This window comes from Rhineura floridana, chromosome 3, assembly GCF_030035675.1.
Source record: "Rhineura floridana isolate rRhiFlo1 chromosome 3, rRhiFlo1.hap2, whole genome shotgun sequence".
Lineage (NCBI taxonomy): Eukaryota > Metazoa > Chordata > Lepidosauria > Squamata > Rhineuridae > Rhineura > Rhineura floridana.
This window is the reverse complement of record NC_084482.1, coordinates 93,921,344-93,942,706: the sequence shown is the minus strand read 5'-3', so window position 1 is coordinate 93,942,706 and position 21,363 is coordinate 93,921,344. Positions and strand designations below refer to the sequence as shown.

At 41.7% G+C, this 21,363-nt stretch overlaps 1 protein-coding gene across 1 annotated transcript in view; it reads left to right on the top strand.

The window, feature by feature from the left end:
• Positions 1-21,363, top strand: part of STK32A (serine/threonine kinase 32A) — a 126,761-nt gene that overhangs the window by 43,914 nt on the left and 61,484 nt on the right. The window contains exon 5 of the mRNA XM_061616936.1: positions 6,690-6,863. Coding sequence (XP_061472920.1) covers positions 6,690-6,863 — 174 coding nt within the window. The remainder of the gene's footprint in view (positions 1-6,689; positions 6,864-21,363) is intronic.

The following is a 21,363-nucleotide window of genomic DNA, read 5'->3' as shown; positions in this document are numbered from 1 at the left end:
AGATGTGTATATTGAATGTGTGTCCTGCAATGGCCTATGGCTAGGCAATAAAGTTTTACCTACCTACCTACCAATTCTATTCTCTGAAAACGACCTTGGAGATAGGATCAGAACCACTCTAAAACTGTGCTTCCAATACCCATCTCACCAATTCAGCCCAGAAGGATACCACAGTCAATGGTATCAAAAGCCGCTGAGAGATCAAGTAAGAATAACAGGGTCGCACTCCCCCTGTCCTTCTCCCGATAAAGGTCATCCATCAGGGCAACCAAGGCCGATTCAATCCCATAACCAGGCCTGAACCCAGATTGGAATGGGTCAACATAATCTGTTTCATCCTAGAGTACTTGCAATTGCTGCACCACAACCCTCTCCATCACCTTCCCTAAGAAGAGTTTTACTGGTAGGATGTTGGTAAATAATCTGTAGCAAAAAAAAATCTTTGTTGGGGGGGTAATAACAAAACAGATCACAGTGACTTTTCACCAGGGGTACGAAAATAACAACTGAAACAGGAAGAAGAAACATATCACTAATTTATTTATATATTTTTCATAAAAACATTTATATCCTGCCTTTTCTGTTTCAACAAAACATGCAAGGTGGATAACTGAAGTATATATAAAATACATATAAAAACCAGTAATAAACATATTTTTGTATTTATATTATTTATTCCATTTACATCCTACTTTTCCTTCAAGAAGCTCAAGTTGGCATACATGGACCTCTTCTCCATAACAGCCATTTTCTGCTAGGCTGCTGCCCCCATGGTGGCCATTTGTGAGTGAGCCCATGGCACCACTCAAAAATCTGAACAGCTCCTGGGCCTCAAAAAAGCACATGCAGTTTTCTCTTAGGCAGCAATCACTTTTCCACAGGAAAGACTAGCATGAGAGATGAACCATGACGTTCCCTCTATAGACACTCTAGCCTTCTTTTTCTGATTGAGTTTTCTCTTAGGCAGCAATCACTTTTCCACAGGAAAGACTAGCATGAGAGATGAACCATGACGTTCCCTCTATAGACACTCTAGCCTTCTTTTTCTGATTGGCTGGATCTGCTTTCCTAAATGTCAGTCCTTGCTATAACTTCATTCAGTGGCTAAGAACACTGAAAGGCAGGACCAAGCTAGCTTCTCACAAAACAATTGAGCAAAATAGTGCCTGAGCATTTTGTCTATCTTGGATTCTACAAGGGTCCGGCCAACCTATATGTCAGATTTGGGTTGCTATCAAATTCCTATAAAGTGTGGATGGGAGGGTAGCTTGTCTGTGCTTCTCCTTCCCCCCTCAAAAAAATCCTGCCTTTCCCCTACCGTTTTTCCTCCTAGGGAGGACCCTGTCTCTCTCTATTTCACAAACTCACATACAGAGACACACAGACAGTGGGGGGTGTGTGTGTGTGTGTGTGTGTGTGTGTGTGTGTGTGTGTGTGTGTGTGTGTGTGTGTGTGTGTGTGGCTCCACTTAAATAGAGCGTCTGGACATGTTAAGTCATCTTACTACTGTTTCTAGTTTTGCCCTCTTATAATGTGTCTTCTCCATATGTGAAAGGTTTTGCTGAGCTCTTTTTGGTTAATTGTTTGCTTCTTAGTTTCCTAGGTGTTTTTCACCAGCCTAGTCCATGAAGGGAAGGAAAAACTGAAAGTAATAGCCTATCACAGGAGAGGTGCTGTCTAGAAATGTTTGTTGAGTGTTCAGCGAGGGATGCTTGAGGAACAGACTGCATGATAAATGAAGGCATCTTATGGTGCTCCTTAAACTGGGGAAATAAATAACTTTTTCAGTCCCTGCCTTGACCATTAGGCCTAGACTATTAATAATATGCATTTGGCAGTCAGTACCAAAAAGAAAAAAAAGGAATTTTCCCTGAACAAATAGCCTCAAATACAAGGAGGTTAATTGTGATTTTGAGTGCACCTGCATATATCACCCTAAGTTTTAAATTCCTTCTAAAAAGCAGTAATTGCTGGAAAAAAGCCCAGCTTGCAGCCTGTGCAGTCTTACTTCTGTTGGCAGAGTTATTTAGATTTTTATAGGGATTTCCAGTATAAAGTCAGGGGATCCTCTCAGGGCAGAAGATACATTGTTAAGCCTTAGCTTAAGTTGCTTCTTCTGTTCTAGCAACAGAAAGTAATCTGACTATGTATCCTTCAGCTGGATCTATTTTTACACGTCCTAAACGAGGATCAGTTTGTGCCGAGTATTCTTGTGGAATAAGAACTGAAAGATACTGGTAGAAGATTGGGAGATATATTGTCTTCATAGGAACAATGGATGCAAATGAATGACTATCCCACTTCATATTTTCAGGAGTTGGTTCAGCCTAAATGGGTGCCAGGACTGGGTCCTTGGACAGATTTCTTGTCTAATGAAAAAGCTTCCCATAAGGAGGGGAGGTGTGTGTCACACGGTGGCCCACATCACTTCTGAGGTGGTAGGATCATCTGAGAGGGTTGTACTCTATCAAAAATGTTTAAATCAGTTTTCAGTTTTCCATATTGTTCATTAGCTGGGACCTTTTTCCTCTGCATTCAGTCCCAACCCGACATTTTGCTGCCTGAAGCAGAACACAGTGGTGCCCTCCCACCATCACTTTTTAAAGTCTTGCTGCACCATTCAGGCACCAATTCCTGCAATCATCTTTTCCTTCCCCAAACTCACACACAGATGCCACCTGAAGCAGGTTGCTTCACCCTGCTGCATTGCAGGGCCAGCATTGGCAAACTGGCTGCAAAAGAATGCTTCAGCAGTACATGTGTAGAGAGCCTTTCCCAATCGCTTCAGCAGTCTATCCCACATTGTTTAAATCTTGGTTTAGAACTCAGGGCCTCAAGATCAAGTTCCAGATGTGTTCAGACCTTGGGATTACAAATTAAACAATAGGTCTCTGATGCTACCCTGCATTGCTAATTTCCTTTAAGCAAGATCTCAGTGCAGTCTGTTTTCCGAAGAAATAATATCTTGGACCGGTTTTGAAAGAGGAATACATAAATTGGGAGATGTAAGCAGGGGTGTGGCTGCCAAGCACCATCAAAGTAATTGCACTGGTGATTTGTTATAACTGCACTTACACTGCAACCTGCAGTAGCCCTGTTTATGGGTTGTTATATTATTCCCCATGTGTTCTATTGCTTGTAGGAGTGTATGTTCAGAATAATAACTAGAGCTTCCCAAGATAGGTTTCATAAGTGGAAAGTTTGTATTAGCAGATTCAGATTTGCTGGAACTAGTGACTGAATGGTCAGCTGCAGATTTTATCATATTTTATTGCAGATGTTAGAGAAACATTTACAACAAGCCCGTTCTTGCACAATAAAGGTGAAGTTGAGATTCTCTCTTTGAACCTAGATTATATTTGTAGATCCATGGATGTGGGGTGTAAGATTTATAATTTCTTTTAGAGAAACTTCTACATTTCATCTCTCATCTCCTTTAACTATAGCCAAAGTCTGACTTTCAGCATTACCTTGGACCAGTTTCAGTGTTACATATGAAATAACCTATGATCCACCTGATTGATTGAACTCCTTAAACAAAAGGCAGGTTCAAGTAGTAACTTCCACCTGGCTTGACACTAATGCTATATTATCTTATATTTAAGAAGTGATATATCACTTTTCAGAGAGGCTTCAGAGAGCAGTTTACAAAAGTACTGATGAAAAAGTTGCAATAAAATGGATATTCTAAACACAACATACAATAAAATGGGTAATTAATTGCAATAATTGTTATTCCCAGGTGGCAGCTTCCTGGTCTCCTGGCTTAACACTGTAGTTGTTGTCATTGCCATCATAATTTATATCCTGCCTTTAAGGATGCAAATCCTTCCAAAGTGGCCTAGAAGTACAACTGGGAATACACAAAGTGATGTAGGGAAAAGAGTTTATTTTCCTCCTTCTTGCATACCATCACACTCACAATGGAAGGTCAGCTACAAAGAGACTGCACACCTCTGTCAGCCATGGAGATATGCATGACACCAGAATAGACTGAAATATCCCATTTGGGCTGGTCTCTGGAGATGGGAAGACCAGAAGCAGTTAATAATGATTGGATTATGACCTGGGAAACCAGGGTTTGAATCCCCACTCAGCCATGAAGTTCACTGGGTGGCCTGGGGCCAGTTACTGCCTTTCAGCCTAACCTACCTCGCAGGGTTGATATGAGGATAAAATGGAGAGGGGAGAACCATGTATATTCCTCTGAGTTCCTTGAAGGAAATGTGGGATATAAATATAATAAACAAACAACAACACCCAGTCTCCAGAATTAAAGCTATATAAATCTGTCCTAAGGTGTTCAAAGAGAAATTCTGAAGGCTGGTTCTTTCTTTGTATGATATTGATGGAACCAAAAAGATATCCTGGGGAGAAACTGATTTCTGACGATAGAATGCCATTGCCCAGCAGTCTTTCAGTCCTGCATATAGGAAAAAGAATTGTTTTAGGGCTGAAAAGGGGCACTTCAGGGAACTGTTCGCTCTCTTTCTTTCTTTCTGTTTTAAACACTGGCTCTTCTAGTATGATGGAGAAACCTGTAGAGAACAAGTAACAGCTCAATTGATCACTAGATTGATTTCTTCCAGCCCTCTCTGTTGAGTATAATTTCTAAGATACTGTAGAAAGTAATCTAATTTGATTCAGACTTGGAGAGCTATAAAAAATGCAACACTCCTTCTGTATGGATATGTGTTAATCATGCTATTTAGCATAGATTTTATTTAAAAAGAAAGTCTAATCAGTAACTGGTTTAAAATATGTTCACACACTGCAATTCAGTGTACAGTACCTTATAGTGAGGGACGTTCTTTAGGGTAATCCACACATCACAATGGCAAGAGGTGATGAAGAAAGATTTATGAAGCAAGAAGTTCATCACAACTACTCTAAAAGTTCACATTTTCCCAAAATAGATTTCCCAGTAGATTTGCAATATCCTCATCTTCTATGGGTCCAGTGTATAATATAGGAAACTGGTCCATCTAGTTCAGACTGGCAGAAGCTCTCCAGTATTTCAGAGTGATCTTTCCCAGACCTGCCTGAAGACTGAACCCGGGACCTTCTGTACACAAAGTATGTTCTTGAGCTATGGACTTTCCCCAAAGGTACAAATATAGGAACAAAAGATTAGGATCACATTCACACCAAACATTTATTTTACTATTATTCCACTTTAAACAGTCATGGCTTCCCCCAAAGACTCCTGGGAGCTGTAATCTGTGAAGGGTTCTGAGAATTGTTAGGAGGCACCCTATTCCCCTGATAGAGCTATAATTTTCAGAGTTTCCTGGGAAGAAGGACCAAGAGTTAAACCACTCTGAAAACTGTAGCTCTGTGAGGGGAATAGGAGTCTCCTAACGCTCAGCACCCTTTACAAACTACACTTCCCAGGATTCTTTGGGGAAGCCATGACTGTTTAAAGTGGAATAAACGTATGGTGTGGGCTTGTGCCTTCCTGCTGTTTGTGAAGAAGTTATCTTTAGTGTTCTTTAGTGTTGTTTAGTGTTCTTGCATCTTCTAGAGTGACAAAGACTTGGACTATTGTGTCTTCTGGGTCAGTTGCTTATGTTCATGCATCCTTCTTTGTCCATTGACTTAGAGGTGATGTGATTTTACCTTGTATTTAATTATGCTTGCTCCTCAGGGAATCTCTTGGCACAAAAGCAGCTAGTTTTCCTTTCTGTATTCAAGAGCATTGACTGCTCCAAGTCTAAAACATATTGATTTCTTGAGCCCACATTCAACTCACTGTTATCTCAACAAAGTCAAGCAGAAAAGTCTTGTGAGGGAAATTTTGAAGGCTACATGAAAAAAGTAGGAGGACTTAATTTGTACCAGGGCTCAAATTTCATTTAACCCTCTTCCCAGGGAATTCTGTGAATTATGGGGAATAGGGATCTCCTAACAAATCTCAGCACCCTTAACAAATGGCACTACCCAGGATTCTTTGAGGGAGCTATTACTGTTTAAAGTGGTATGATACTGCTTTAAATGTCTAGTGCTGATATGGCCAGAGAGCAATGTTTCTAGACAGCCCTGAGCCCGTGTCTAGAGCAGCCTTTCCCAACCAGTGTGCCTCCAGATGTTGTTGGACCACAATTCCCATCTTTCCTGATCATTGGCAATGCTGGCTGAGGCTGATGGGAGTTGTAGTCCAACAACATCTGGAGGCACACTGGTTGGGAAAGGCTGTTCTAGAGGTTAGAGCTCTAGCTAGAAGGTATTAAATAAAGAACTTGGGGATGTCTTCTCTTTTGTTCTTCTGTGGACTGCCACCAGTTGTGCATCTCTGCTACCTTCCTTATTTTCCACTTCTTTGTTCACCAGGATTGCTGTTTTCATTTTATATTTTTGTTCATATTTCAAGTGAGTGGGGTTCCATACTTAGGAGAATTATGGAAATGAAACTTTGGATAAATATCCTTAGATAAAGACCAAATTAACCAGAAGAACTAAAATCTCAGGGTATTTTCCGATGCAAGCATGATCTAAATCTTTAAACTTATAGTTTCCCTGATGCTAGTATCACCAGTTCCACACCCGTGCTGTGGTATTGTGCAGTACAGCTTTGTCCTCATGTTGACACAGAAAGTGTTGACTCCAGCAATTGTAACTCTCCTCACATATGCTCCAGCTACTGCACAATTAACAAGCTATGTCCTTTGTGCACTTCCATCCTGTTGCAGGTATTCATTCCAGGATGAGGAAGACATGTTTATGGTGGTCGATCTGCTTCTTGGAGGAGACTTGCGTTACCACCTACAGCAAAATGTCCGCTTCCAAGAGGGCACTGTGAAGCTATTCATCTGTGAACTAGCATTGGCACTGGATTATCTGCAGAGCAGGAATATTATCCACAGGTGAGTTATGTGTTTTAGGGATACATTGATATGGTTCCCAGGTACCAGTCTTATTATGATGAAGTATCATTTATCCCTCAAGGTATCTATAGCATCAATGAATGACAGCACTTCCTATGTGCTAACAGACTCTTGGAAAGACACTTGGACAATTGGAATGAAATAACATGTGCGGCTATTTCAGTTACCATTGATACACTGCCAGCGAAGTATTAGTATATTCTACCCTGCAATAATCAACAAAACAAATAATGCCTTTGTTCCTCCTGTAGTTCTATAACTGATTCCTTAAGATGTTTGGTGAAAGCCCCAAACAAATAGATTTAACATTTATGAATGCTTAAATATTTGTTAGAAGCAACAACCACATACATATCTAGCTTGTATTTACTTTAGGAGGAAAGGTTTTACAAAAGGCTTCTGATACACAGGCCTAACATAATGTATACGAAAACATCCACACACTTTTGTGTCCAGCCACTAATTCAGCTGTGTAGCTGATTTTTGGTTCTTAGGTCTAAATGGCAGGGAGTGGATGATGTGGCATTAAAGGTGTATCCAAGCTGACTGTATGCTGCATTTGTCTCAAGATCAGTACACATTGCTTGAGTGATTTATAGATACACTTAATATCACATATACCTGGGCTAAGCTACTCATTATACATGCATGTTCACCATATATAAACTATGATGGGAGCTTGTAAAGCCATTTTAGGATGAAGCACTTTGAACTGGAGAAGTGTCAGGGAGGTATTTAACCTTCCGCTACCCTTCACTTTTCTGCTGCAACTCCTCCCTCAGCATATTTTCTTCCCATGGGTTTTGGGACACATTCTTAACAAGTGAACATTCATTGGGGCGGGGGGGGCGCGAATGACAGTCTGGAGGAGAGGCCAAAAATTACAGATGGGGAAGGGTTAAACATCCTTTTCTCTGGTGCAACTCACCTTCCTCCAAAGTGGTCTAGATGTCACAATTGGGCGGGGGAGTGGTACACACAGTCACATGTACTGTGAGCTTAGCCCTATTGGTCAGTTCCGGTAGTGGATGGCATGATGGGGCGGTCCCCCTCACCTGACCTCCAATCAATTATCTTACTGCTGCTTAAAAGGAGATAGAGGGGCAGGAGGAAGTGGTGGTGGGGTCAGTCTGGCACAAACACACCAGTGGGAGCACTTGATTAGCCCTACCAGTGTGTTTGTATCATGCCAACCTCACTGCCACCCTGCCTCTTCCCCTCTACTTCCCAGTAGCCACCAGTGATATGACTGACCAGAGGTCAGATGAGCAGCAGTGCCCCACTATGTTGTCTGCTTACTGATCAGTTCTGTCATAACATTTAACATACATAAAATCATAGAATGATTCTCATAAATGTATACATGACAAAATATCCATAGGGGTATTCACGTTAGTCTGTTGCAGCCAAAAGAACAGTCTTGTGGCACTTTAAAGACTAACACATTTTATGGCATAATCTTTCTTCAATTACAGTCCGCTTCATCAGATGCATGAAGTGTTGTCTTGAATTAAACTATTGTTGGTGGAGGAATTGTAAACATTAAAATCAGAGGGAAATGCAATGCAAAAAAGTTCAGACAATGATAACACAGATATCCTAGCATTGGTAAGCCAATTAACACAAATTAATGTGCTAAATATCGTTTATCTTTGTTCAGTCACAGATGAAAGCATTGAGCCACTCTCAACTGTATCACTGTCTATTTTTCTGCATTTCATTTCCTTAACATTTCAAAACCAATAAGTGTGTAACTAAGGATAACACTTCATGCATCTGATGAGGTAGACTGTAGTCCACAAAAGTTTATATAGTAGTAAGTATAAAAATACTTCATTTTAGATGAATAATCCATATAGCATGCCCATAGAAAGTTAGTTGCGATTAGATAGTTGGCCACAAATTGTTTTAATCCACAAACAATTGTTTTAATCCATAAGTAGTTGTTTCAGAAGACTAATTTCGATAGCGTATTTAATTTAAGTCCTATTATTTTTGAATGAGCATTTGTTATCAGCTGATGACTGTGGTGGCTATCCAGAAATCAACTTTATGCACCAGCACCCTACTACCTGAATCAGGAAGCACCCTGTCCGTTCTATGACCTGTACCCATCATCATTTCACTATGTAACTGAGGGAGGCTTCAGCTATTCAATAACGATATTCCAAACCTTGCTGACTGGGCATAGTTAGTTGCATGGTTCTCTGGTTTGTGACCAGTATTGATAGTGTGTTCCTTTGAGAATCATTAATATATACAAGGTTGCAGTGTGTTATCCCAAGGACAAGTTCAACAGAAACTATTTAAAGGTTTGAAGTTCAGTCAAAAATGCATCTAATGGAATTCTGGTTTGAATAAATACTGTAGTTCAGCTCTAAGTGGATAACTGCATCCCCTAAAAAATGTTTTTACTTTCCACTTCAGCTGTTTTATGCAAAGTGAATGGCATAATACTCCAGAGCTCCGAGAATAAAAAAAATGCAGGAGAATTGCAAATTAAGAAGGTATAAAAGTGATAAAGTTGAATAGAAATATTGATATAGTAAGTATATGTATTTTTAACTGTATCTGTAAATTCACTCAAGAAAAATATTCTCGAGACTCTAGAAACAAATATAAAACACAGTATATAAAACACATATGGTATAAAATGGGTTGCAAACTTCTGACCCAAGCAAAGTGGATAAAAATTGATGGTTTTTAAATAAATAATATTTTAGAAATGGAAATTGGATTAGATTTATTAATTTTAAAAAATCCAGTTATACTACATGTCTCTTTATAAATAAATAACCTAATCTAAAATTTAATACGAATATATTCAGGCATACACTTCTAGTCTCTTAACGCTGACTCATGGCTATCAAATAGAAGTTCAAGGCTGCTTTTCCATGGTTGCAATCCTAACCCTCTGATATTGATTCCTGAGGTGGTGGATTAAATTAGGCTGGCATGCAGTCACCTCTCCTCTGACCTCTGCCAGTGGAAAGAAACGCTTTGTGTGTATGAAAAACACAAGTTTCACTCTAGCGAGCGGGAAGCTACAGTCAGTGAAAAGTCCTGAAACAGGGTTGGGGGGCAGAAGCTCCAAAGCCCCACATGTCTCCTGTGCCAGGCTGGAGCAATTCTTCTTGATGCATATGTATTAAAAGATTTCATCTGGATGTATTATCCATACTACTTAGTAGAAAATCCTGCAAGATGATATCTTCCTGGGTAGATGCAGTTCATGGGAATGCCCTCAAGGAAGTTGTATGAATGATTCATTTAGATTAAACATTTTCATATGTGTGTTACTGCAAGGTGTGTGGAAGCTAAATGTCACTGTTAGAATTGTTCCCATGTCTTGGGTCCTGATGCCATATGGCCATTGAGATTGATGGGACCACTGTTGAGTTCATGGTTTTAGAACTGTAGACTGAATAGTAATCTTTTCTAGGTCTGCCTGTGTTTGGTGAGAGTATTTGCTGTTTCTTTCTAAAGCAGGATTTATAAGGCCGAGAATTTGAAAGCTTGTTGCTAAGAGAAATTGAGAATTTTGTGTGTTTGAAAGTAATATTTATTCAAAGAAATGAGCATCATACTTAACTGGGAAAAATAATGATGCTGCAGGTCAACATCCCAAGTTTCTAAATATAAAATAGCGAATAGAGTTGACTTACAATACTGCTTTTTGCAAGCGTCATTAACAGACTTCTTCCACGTTTCAGGACATAGTTAGAATTGTCTTGTTACAGCTCTTGTGCTTTTCATGTATTTGCCATTTATGGTCTGCTTTTTGAAAATGTACAATTTCGCTTTCTTTGTAATATGTTTAACTGTCTGCACCTGGACAGATTCAAATGCCTATTTCATGCTTGCGTAACCAAAGGAGACTTCAAGACACAACAGTGTGGTAATGAAGGTATAAGGTTAACTTTTCCTGCTCTGCACCTGTGCACACAGCCACCAAATAATGTATGAGGATGCATTACACCTGGCGAGACAGAGGAAATAAGGTTATTTTGTGATCGGTTTGCAAGGGCCTGGAAACTCTGTTGGGCAAAGAGCCAGAGATTGGTGGCACTATATAAATAAATTAATAATAGTGGTGTTGGTGGTGGTAATGATGATGCAGGGATACCAATTCTACTTGTTTTTACTTTACTGCTCCTAGCAGGAGGATTACTAGTAGTGTATGCAGTATAATCACTGGATCTTAAAGCACACAGTGATGCACAAGGATTCTGGCTGAGGTCCACACCCCTGACCATTTTGGATTTCAGCTCTCTTCTAAGGGCTGAAGTGCATACTCTGTTTAGGAGGTAGTTACCATGGATGCAGTGCAGTGTTTATTAGACAAGCTCGCTGTTAATAGATAGTGTGGCCAAATGATGCAAACGTTATCAGATGATAAAAGTAAGGAGATATAAGTAGGTGCCACTTGTATGTTACCTTCTTTTATAATGAGTTACTGGTCCATTTGAGCACAGGACAGACCACATAACACTAGTGTCTATCAAGATAATTTTATCTGAGCAAGATATAAAGCTGTTGATTACTTTGCTAGCATATTCTCTTACATCACGATTTTTGCTAAGGCATTTAAGACATTGTCTGCAGAAAACAGCAAGAAAAGAGTGAGATAAAGCCTTCTCTTTTAAAAGAAGGGGAGAGAGAAAGAAGAGGGCGGTCAAAGGGCATGCAATTACATGCAGTGGGGACTGGATTCGGCAGAGAAATGATTCTTTAAAGTGAGGGGAGAGTGAACAGCTACACTATTCAAGGCTGATGACCTTCAGCATCTCACAGTTTCTTCCTACCTTCTCCATGCATGCATATTTAGAAAACCAATATGGAAAAAAGTTACACTTCCTTACTGGGGGAAATTTGTTTCTCAGCAGAGAACACAGAAATCTTTTTTTTTTTTAGTGGGGGGAGGGAAATGTGTGAGTTTCAATTCAGGTTTCTCTCTTCTTTATGTAGGAAATCATATTTTTGGAAATAGTTTGAAATTGATTTGTTTGAAGGCCGTATTTTCTATTCACAATAAAGTCCTTGTTCATACAGTGCATAGTTAAACTCGCTCCCCAAAGAAATTGTGATAGCCATCAACCTGGATGGCTTTAAAAGAGGATTAGACAACTTCATCGAGGATAAATGGCTGTCAGCAGCAGTTGGCCACAATGGCTATGTTCTACCAACACTGTCATAGGCATTATGCCTCTGAATGCCAGTTGCTGGGTACCATAAGTGTAGACAGTGCTCTTGCACTCAGGTTTTGCCTTTGGGTTTCTAACAGGCATCTAGTTGGCCTCTGATGCTAGACTAGATGGGCCATTGGCCTGATCCAGCAGGCTCTTCTTACGTTCTTAATAAATGTGTATGTGAATTGCCTCTTGGCAGCTAACAAAATATCCTCTACACATAAATGTACATGAGGCATTGGTGAAATAATCAGATGCTTTGCGGGGATAATTAATAATCGTCTTGCATTGGCAACTGATAACCTAAAATAGATGCTAGACATATACAATTAACTTAGTTACTGTTTTCTAAAAAAGAGTGCCATTGACTCCACTGTATAACAAAATACCCTTACATATTGCTTTGCTCCAGCCTCTGTGCCATTGACCCTGTATCCAGAATTGAGATTTCTCTAGATTGATGGCAATCATAACATGGCACCTCTGTATAGAGTTGCTGTAAGCTAACAATAAACAAAACCTGTGTTTTCCCTGTACTCAGAGATTATTTGCAAACATGCTGCGCAGTAGAGTATGTCATTCTGCCTTTTCATTAAATGCTAGTTAGAAAGAGGTCAGTTTAACAACAAAAATACAGGTTGGAAAGAAATAGCTGTTGAATTAAAATACAACTGTATTCTGGTTGAATTAAATTACAACAAACATTTGTAGGATTTGTTTGTGTGAACTTTTTGACATAAATTGCAGTGATAGAGTCCCATTTCTTCTAGGTTAGATAAGGCCGAGCTCTGCCCTTGGTGCCTGTTATTTATATCCATACTGTATACACATACATGTGCTGTTCTCAGGAACACTTTGAGCATTATATTTTCATAAAATAAGAGCAGGGTAATGTTTTTATTATAATCAATTAAAAATCACAAAATAGCAAGCAACCTTTCAAATTCCCAAGAATTCCAAGAATTCCCAAGAACCTGTATCAAGAAAAAAAAGGGGGTGGGGAAAAAGGTGGAGAACAATCCTATAAACTGGAACAGGTTCAGAGGAGAGCAGCAAGGATGATCAGGGGACTGGAAACAAAGCCCTATGGGGAGAGACTGAAAGAACTGGGCATGTTTAGCCTGGAGAAGAGAAGACTGAGGGGAGATATGATAGCACTCTTCAAGTACTTGAAAGGTTGTCACACAGAGGAGGGCAGGATCTCTTCTTGATCATCCCAGAGTGCAGGACACGGAATAATGGGCTCAAGTTGCAGGAAGCCAGATTTCGACTGGACATCAGAAAAAACTTCCTAACTGTTAGAGCCATACGACAATGGAACCAATTACCTAGAGAGGTAGTGGGCTCTCCGACACTGGAGGCATTCAAGAGGCAGCTGGACAGCCATCTGTTGGGAATGCTTTGATTTGGATTCCTGCATTGAGCAGGGGGTTGGACTTGATGGCCTTATAGGCCCCTTCCAACTCTACTATTCTATAAGTCTATAAATGGCTACTAGTCACAATGCATAAGAACCTTTTGGGAATGAAAGAGAATTACACTGACAATTTTTGTAAAGATCTTAGATAGACTTTACTAGTTATGGAGGCTATATGCCTTGTTGATGTATTTATTTATATTTGTGTTTACTTTTTCTGTAAGCGGCCTTGAGGGCCTTGTAGCTGAAAGGCGGGGTATAAATAAACATTAACATAACATAACATATGCTACCTCCAGGCTCAGAGACAGCATGGTTCTGAATACCAGCCAATGAGAAACAATAGTGGAAGAGTGCTATTGCCCCCATGTTCTGCTGGTGGGCTTCACATTTGAGGCATCTGATTGGCCACTTGATCTGGTTCAGCAGGGCTCTTATGTGGACCTGGTGAAATAGCCCAAGTCTATACTTAGTAAGACAAAGTGTTTAAGTGTTACACGGACTTTATTAGGTTAGATTATGCGAGATGCACCAAAGGTTACAGAGGAAAAGAAACAATGGATGCTCTCCCTTTGAAAAGGTAAACTAGCAGTTTCTTGGTACTCTTACTTCAAGTGGTGGGAGAAGTGGCCAGGTCAGAAGCAGTGTGTACAGTACAGCTGCCTAGTCCATGACTCAAAACACCGTTTCTATGGACAGGACTCCTGCCGGGGGGGGGGGGGGGACTGGCAACGGATCCCTCGGCCAGTTAAATTTTTGAAAGTAGAAATTTACCTGGTAAAAGTTTTCTCCATTTTCTCCATGCCAGGAATAGCTTCATCTGCTAAATGTTTGCAAGTCAGGCTCCGACTAAAGGCACAGCATCATTGCCAAAAAGAAAGCTGGCAATTCCACATCTCCAGCTCTGCATAGTGGGCACAATGTCAAAGGACTGTGCATTAAAAATGTGAATCCTGACCAAGAAAATGAGGCAGGGCAATTCAATAGATCTCGATGAACTTGGAAATCAGTCCAGTAAATGAGTCTCTTTGCCCAACTTTGCCAAATGTACCAGAAAACATTAAATGGAAAATGCCACAGTTAATGTGCTTGATTTGTGTAATTGGCAATCTATACATATAATATGCAGATTAGACTGCCCAAATTATGGAACATGGAATACATAGGCAACCCTTGATAGTTTTTTTAAAAGCCTCCAAGGATTATGGAAACCAGAAGTTATGGGTGGTTACTCCACAGGTTTCCTTAGCTACTTTTCCCCCAGAGTAAACACATTGCATGTGGATGCAGGATATAATTCCTGTGGTAAGGAGCAGATTTCTGTTTTGGGTCATTTCACCATCAAACTAGCAGGAAGGAAGTTTGCTAGCAATGCAGACAGGCCCCAAAATGAAATTTGTTTGCAAATTGACCCAAACAAAGCTGTAATAAACTTCTGCTATTGATTTTGGAGACAGATGTTTCCCACAATGTAGCCAGAGTGATTTCTTTTCTGTTAATGATGTGATTAGCAATATACCTGGTCTCCAGTTTTCACCTGGAGACTCCAGTTTTTGGGGGTCCTCTCTGGGTCTCTCAGTGAGTCACCTCAATCTCCAGACTCTTAGCTTTCATTAAAAAAAGTGTATAGGTGGTCTGGTTCAAGAGATATACACCAAAATGTCAGCCATTCCCCCTCTGCACATTCTGTTAGTACCAGCTGCTCTAATCCCCACCCTTTCAGGTTTTTAGCCAGTAAGTGAAGTCAGGGTTGTGATTGACAAGGGATTTGTTGACCTCCAGGCAATAGCTAAAACCCATTGCAAGTTCTGAAAACAGTTTCATTTTCCTGCTTGTCTGCATATCAGGAAGTCAGTAAATTTACAGCTTTCAGCAACATCAAGAGTACTTTATCTGTGCAGGAGAACTGAATATATTGGGACTTGCTTCTGAGTAAATAGATTGCACTAGAACAGAAGATCACAGCGGAATTGTAGTAGGCATGCACTCACTTTTCTGGGAGTAAACCTGTAATGCTAATCCCACATACTTGGGAGTAAACCCCATTGAGTTCAATAGGACTTACTTTTGAGTAGACATGGTTAGGATTATGCTGCAAATCAGTGGGACTTTTGAGTGAACATGGCAAGGAATTGTGTTGTAAATCTTTCCCTCTCCAATCCTTTTTTTTTTAAGCAGGCAGAGCTTACTTAGGCGTCACTGCTGTTATTTGGTAGGAAACTAATACTGATTTTTTTTTAAAAAAGTTCTGCAATAACCAACTGGTTTTGGCAAAAAACTATTACACGGGGTGTATGTATTTTTACATCTCCAGTGTGTGTGTATATGGGATCTTTCCAACAACTCTGTGAGGTAGGGTTGGAAACCAAGGCAGCTCACAGCAAGAAATAAATCCATTTAAAATCCAATAACCATAAAACAAGTATAAAACAGTTGCAAAACAGCTTAAAGTGTCATGGTTCTGAATTTCGGGTTGGATGAGTGAAGTTCCTTTTCACTTGAAATTGCAGTCCTGCACATGCTTCCCTATTTGAGTAAGCCCCATTGAATTGGGACTTACTTCTGAGTAAACATGCATTGGATTGCACTATAGATATCTTTACAGGTTGTGTAAATAATAAACATCTTTTACATTCATGCTTATATAAATATTTCTTCATATTATGTCTCAATATGTATCTGATTTCACACTATGGTTGTACATTATTATTTCCTCTTTGTTTTAAGTGTGCCCTTCTTCCTTGGTGTGGTCATGGCCCCCTTTTGTTGTTTTTAGGCTGAGAGATGATGAGTAGCCCATGGTCACCAAGTAAACTTTGTAGCTAATTTCCATTTAAAATTAATTAAAATGATTTATATGCAGGCAAAGTTTATGAAGTAATGCAGATCCACATAATACATTTAAAGCACATCCAACTTGCATTTAAAGTGCACAACTTCCCCCAAAGAATCCTGGGAAGTCTAGTTTCCCCCTCACAGTTATAGCTCCCACCACCCTTAATAAACTGCAGTCCCCATAATTCTGTGATGGGATTCATGTGCTTCAAATGGGTGTTGAATGTGCTTTAAATGTATGGTGTGGATCTGCCGTAGGTATGCTGTGCATTCATTAGTGAATTGAAAAGACGAATTTTAAAAGATATATTTTTAAACGGGAAGGGTTGTAGCTCAGTGGTATGCTTTGCACACAAAGGTCCGAAATTCAGTCCCTGGAAAAGACTATTGCCTGGAATCCTGGAGAGCCAATGCTAGTTCATGTCATAAGTACTGAGCTAAATAGTACCAAATGGCCTGAGTCCATATAAGGTAGTTTCCTTTGTTTTTAAAAGAGGAAAGAGACCCAAGAGCCACAATGACTCTGAAATTTATTTATGTATTTTACTTACCACATTTATACAGTATACCACTTCATTGTAAAAAAAACCTCAAAGTGGTTTACAGAAGGCATTAAAAGAATGAAATTATTGGCAAAAACAGGTATTCAAAAACATTCAAAATAATAAAACCAACAATGAGTTAAAAATAGATAAAAAGCACAATAGCTTCTACATGCCTGGGTAGGCTTGCTTAAACAATTACGTGTTTTTAGCAGGTGCTGAAAAGAGTACAATGAAGGTGCCTGCCTAATGTCAATAGGCAGGGAGTTCCAAAGTGTAGGTGCTGCCACATTAAAGGATTGATTTCTTAGAAGAGCAGAACAAGTACTGTGTGGCACCTGTAATATGGAAAGCACACCTTGAAGTTGCCCTGGTAGCAAAGCGACAACCAGTGCAGATTTCTGAGCAGAGATATTTATAATAATAAAAAATAATAAAATTTTATTTAGCAGACGCCCATCTGTCCGACTGAACGGACACTCTGGGCGACGTACAATATAAAATACAATATAAAATACAATCTGCTCATATACATAATCATCACATTATTAATATCATAACATCTCATCTGAAGACCATCTTCGCTCCCATGCGCCCCCTCCTATGTAGAGCTCATACAGCTCCATGGTATACCGTGGAGCTGAGAGTGATGAAGCAAGAGAGGAGGAGGCTTGAGTGCAGATGGAGGCGAACTCCTGACGAATGCAATTATGCTTTGGTAAGTGCTTCTTCTAAGCGGTATATAGTAGCGGTGAGGGCAGCAAAAAAGAGATATTTTGCTGCCACAATTAAGGCATCTCTCTCCCGCCCGGCGGAGCTCTTTAAAATTGTACGAGGGCTTTTACATTCTGGCCCTCGGGATATTATGGATTCATCTGTAGCCCGCTGTGATGAGTTCGCGAGGCACTTCCAGGATAAGATCGCATGCATTCGCCGGGACTTAGACTCCAATGCTATGACAGTGAGTTCCAACGAAGCATCCAGAACGCGGTCTTGTCCTTATTTATTGGATGAGTTTCAGTCTGTACAGCTTGAGGATGTTGACAAGATCCTTGGACTGGTGCGGGCGACCACATCTGTTCTGGACCCTTGCCCCTCTTGGCTGGTGAAAGCTGGCAGGACCGGAACCGCCGGCTGGGCCAAGGAGATAATAAACGCCTCTTTGAGAGAGGGAGTGGTCCCTGACTGCCTAAAAGAGGCAGTAGTGAGACCGCTCCTGAAGAAATCCTCTTTGGACCCAGATAACCTGAACAACTATAGACCTGTGGCGAATGTTCCGTTCTTGGGCAAGGTACTGGAACGGGTGGTTGCCGGCCAGCTCCAGGGGCTCTTGGATGACACTGATTATCTTGATCCATTTCAATCCGGTTTTAGGCCCAGTTTTGGCACCGAAACAGCCTTGGTCGCCCTGTACGATGACCTTTGTCGGGAGAGGGACAGGGGGAGTGTGACTCTGTTGATTCTCCTTGATCTCTCAGCGGCTTTTGATACCATCGACCATGGTATCCTTCTGGGAAGACTCATGGAGTTGGGAGTTGGGGGTACTGCTTGGCAGTGGCTCCGTTCCTACTTGGTGGGTCGACACCAGAAGGTAGTGCTTGGGGAACATTGCTCGATACCCTGGACTCTCCATTGTGGAGTCCCACAGGGATCGGTACTGTCCCCCATGCTTTTCAACATCTACATGAAGCTGCTGGGTGCGGTCATCAGGAGTTTTGGGGTGCGTTGCCATCAGTACGCTGATGACACGCAGCTCTATTTCTCCTTTTCATCCTCCTCAGGTGAGGCTGTTAACGTGCTAAACCGTTGCCTGGCCGCGATAATGGACTGGATGGGAGCTAACAGACTGAAGCTCAATCCAGACAAGACTGAGACGCTGTTGGTGAGTGCCTTCTCTGCTCAGATGGAGGATGTTCATCCTGTTCTTGATGGGGTTACACTCCCCTTGAAGGAACAGGTTCGTAGCTTGGGAGTTCTTTTCGATCCTTCCCTGTCTCTTGAGGCCCAGGTGGCCTCGGTGGCACGGAATGCTTTTTACCATCTTCGATTGGTAGCCCAGCTACGTCCCTATCTGGACAGTGACGACCTCGCTTCAGTTGTTCATGCTCTGGTAACTTCTAGATTGGACTACTGCAACGCGCTCTACGTGGGGCTGCCCTTGAAGACTGTTCGGAAACTACAGCTAGTCCAGAATGCAGCGGCCAGATTGTTGACGCGGACCAGAAGGTCCGCTCATATAACACCTGTTCTGGCCTGTCTGCACTGGCTTCCTATTTGTTTCCGGGCTAGATTCAAAGTGCTGGTTTTGACCTATAAAGCCCTACACGGCATGGGACCGCAATACCTGGTGGAACGCCTCTCCCAATATGAACCTACCCGTACACTACGCTCAACATCTAAGGCCCTCCTCCGAGTACCATCCCATCGAGAGGCTCGGAGGGTGATGACTAGAACCAGGGCCTTTTCAGTAGTGGCCCCTGAACTGTGGAACAGTCTTTCTGATGAGGTGCGCCTGGCGCCGACGCTACTATCTTTTCGGCGCCAGGTGAAACCTTTTTATACTCCCAGGCATTTTGAAGTGTATTTTAAACAGCATTTCCGTATTTTGGATGTTGTTTGGTTCATTATTGTTTGTTTGTTTTGTTTTTTGATTTATTGTATTTATTGTATTTATATATTGTGCTTGTTTTTATCTTTTTGTACACCGCCCAGAGAGCCTTCGGGCTTAGGGCGGTATATAAATTAAACTAAATAAATAAATAATAAATCTTACATTAATACAGTGTAAAACCTAACCCACCCCAGAGATCCCATAGGCCTGCCTGAAGAGCCAGGTCTTCAAGGCTCGGCGAAAAGTCAACAGGGAGGGGGCATGCCGAAGGTCAAAGGGAAGTAAGTTCCAGAGGGTGGGGGCCACGATCAAAAAAGCCCTCTCCCTGGTCTGCACCAACCTAGCTGTCTTAGTCAGTGGGACCGAGAGAAGGTCCTGTGAGGCTGATCTTGTTTGGCGGCATATTTGGTGATACTGGAGGCGCTCCTTCAGATAAACTGGACCGGAACCGTATAGGGTTTTAAAGGTTAAAACCAACACCTTGAATTGGGCCCGGTATACAACTGGCAACCAGTGTAATTCAATCAACACTGGGGTGATATGATCGCGGCGGCGGGTCTGCTTTATTAAGCGTGCTGCCGCGTTTTGTACCAGCTGGAGTTTCCAGACCGTCTTCAAGGGTAACCCCACGTAGAGCGCATTACAGTAGTCTAATTGAGAGGAGATCAGGGCATGTATCACTCGTGGGAGCAGATGTATGGGAAGATAGGGTCGCAGCCTCTGTACTAGATGAAGTTGGTACCAAGCTGCCCGGCTCACTGCAGAAACCTGAGCCTCCATAGACAGCTGGGAGTCCAAGATGACCCCGAGACTGTGGACCTGGTCCTTCAGGGGCAAACTCACCCCATTAAGTATCAGGTCAAAATCACCCAACCTTCCCTTGTCCCCCACTAGTAATACCTCAGTCTTATCGGGGTTCAGCTTCAGCCTGTTCTCTCCCATCCATCCATTTACGGACTCCAGGCACTTGGACAAGGTATCCATAGCCAACTCTGGTGAAGATTTAAATGAGAGATAGAGCTGCGTGTCATCTGCATATTGGTGACACTGCAGCCCAAAACTCCTGATGATGGCTCCCAGCGGTTTCATATAAATGTTAAATAGCATGGGAGAGAGGATAGAACCCTGTGGCACACCACAGTTGAGGGGCCAAGGGTCTGAAACCTCATCCCCCAACACTACCCGTTGATATCTACCAGAGAGATAGGAACAGAACCACTGTAAAACAGTGCCTCCTATTCCCAGTCCCTCCAGGCGACTCAACAGGATACCGTGGTCGACGGTATCGAAAGCCGCTGAGAGGTCCAGGAGGACGAGGAAGGTATGTTCTCCCCTATCCAACGCCCTCCTCATATCATCCACCAGAGCGACCAAGGCTGTTTCAGTTCCGTGTCCAGTCCTGAAGCCCGACTGGAAAGGATCTAAATAATCTGCTTCCTCCAAGTGTGTCTGTAGCTGCTTTGCCACCACACGCTCAATTACCTTGCCCAGGAACGGTAAATTGGAGACTGGGCGAAAGTTGTTTAAATCTTGGGGATCCAAGGAGGGCTTTTTCAGAATAGGTCTTATCACTGCCTCCTTGAGGGTCAATGGCATTACACCCTCCTCCAAGGATGCATTTACCATTGCCTTGATCCCATTGCCCAGTCTCTCTTTACAGCTCATAATGAGCCATGAAGGGCAAGGATCAAGTAAGCAAGTGGTTGGTTTTACAGTAGAGAGCACCTTGTCCACTTCATCAGAGAGAAGAGGCTGAAACCGATCCCAGCAGACCGGATTGCAACTGGCCGCCTCTGGACCCCTACTTGTAACCACGACATACGGAATCTTGTCCTTTAGGTGCTCGATTGTATTGGCAAAGTGTTTAACAAATGTGTCACAGGAG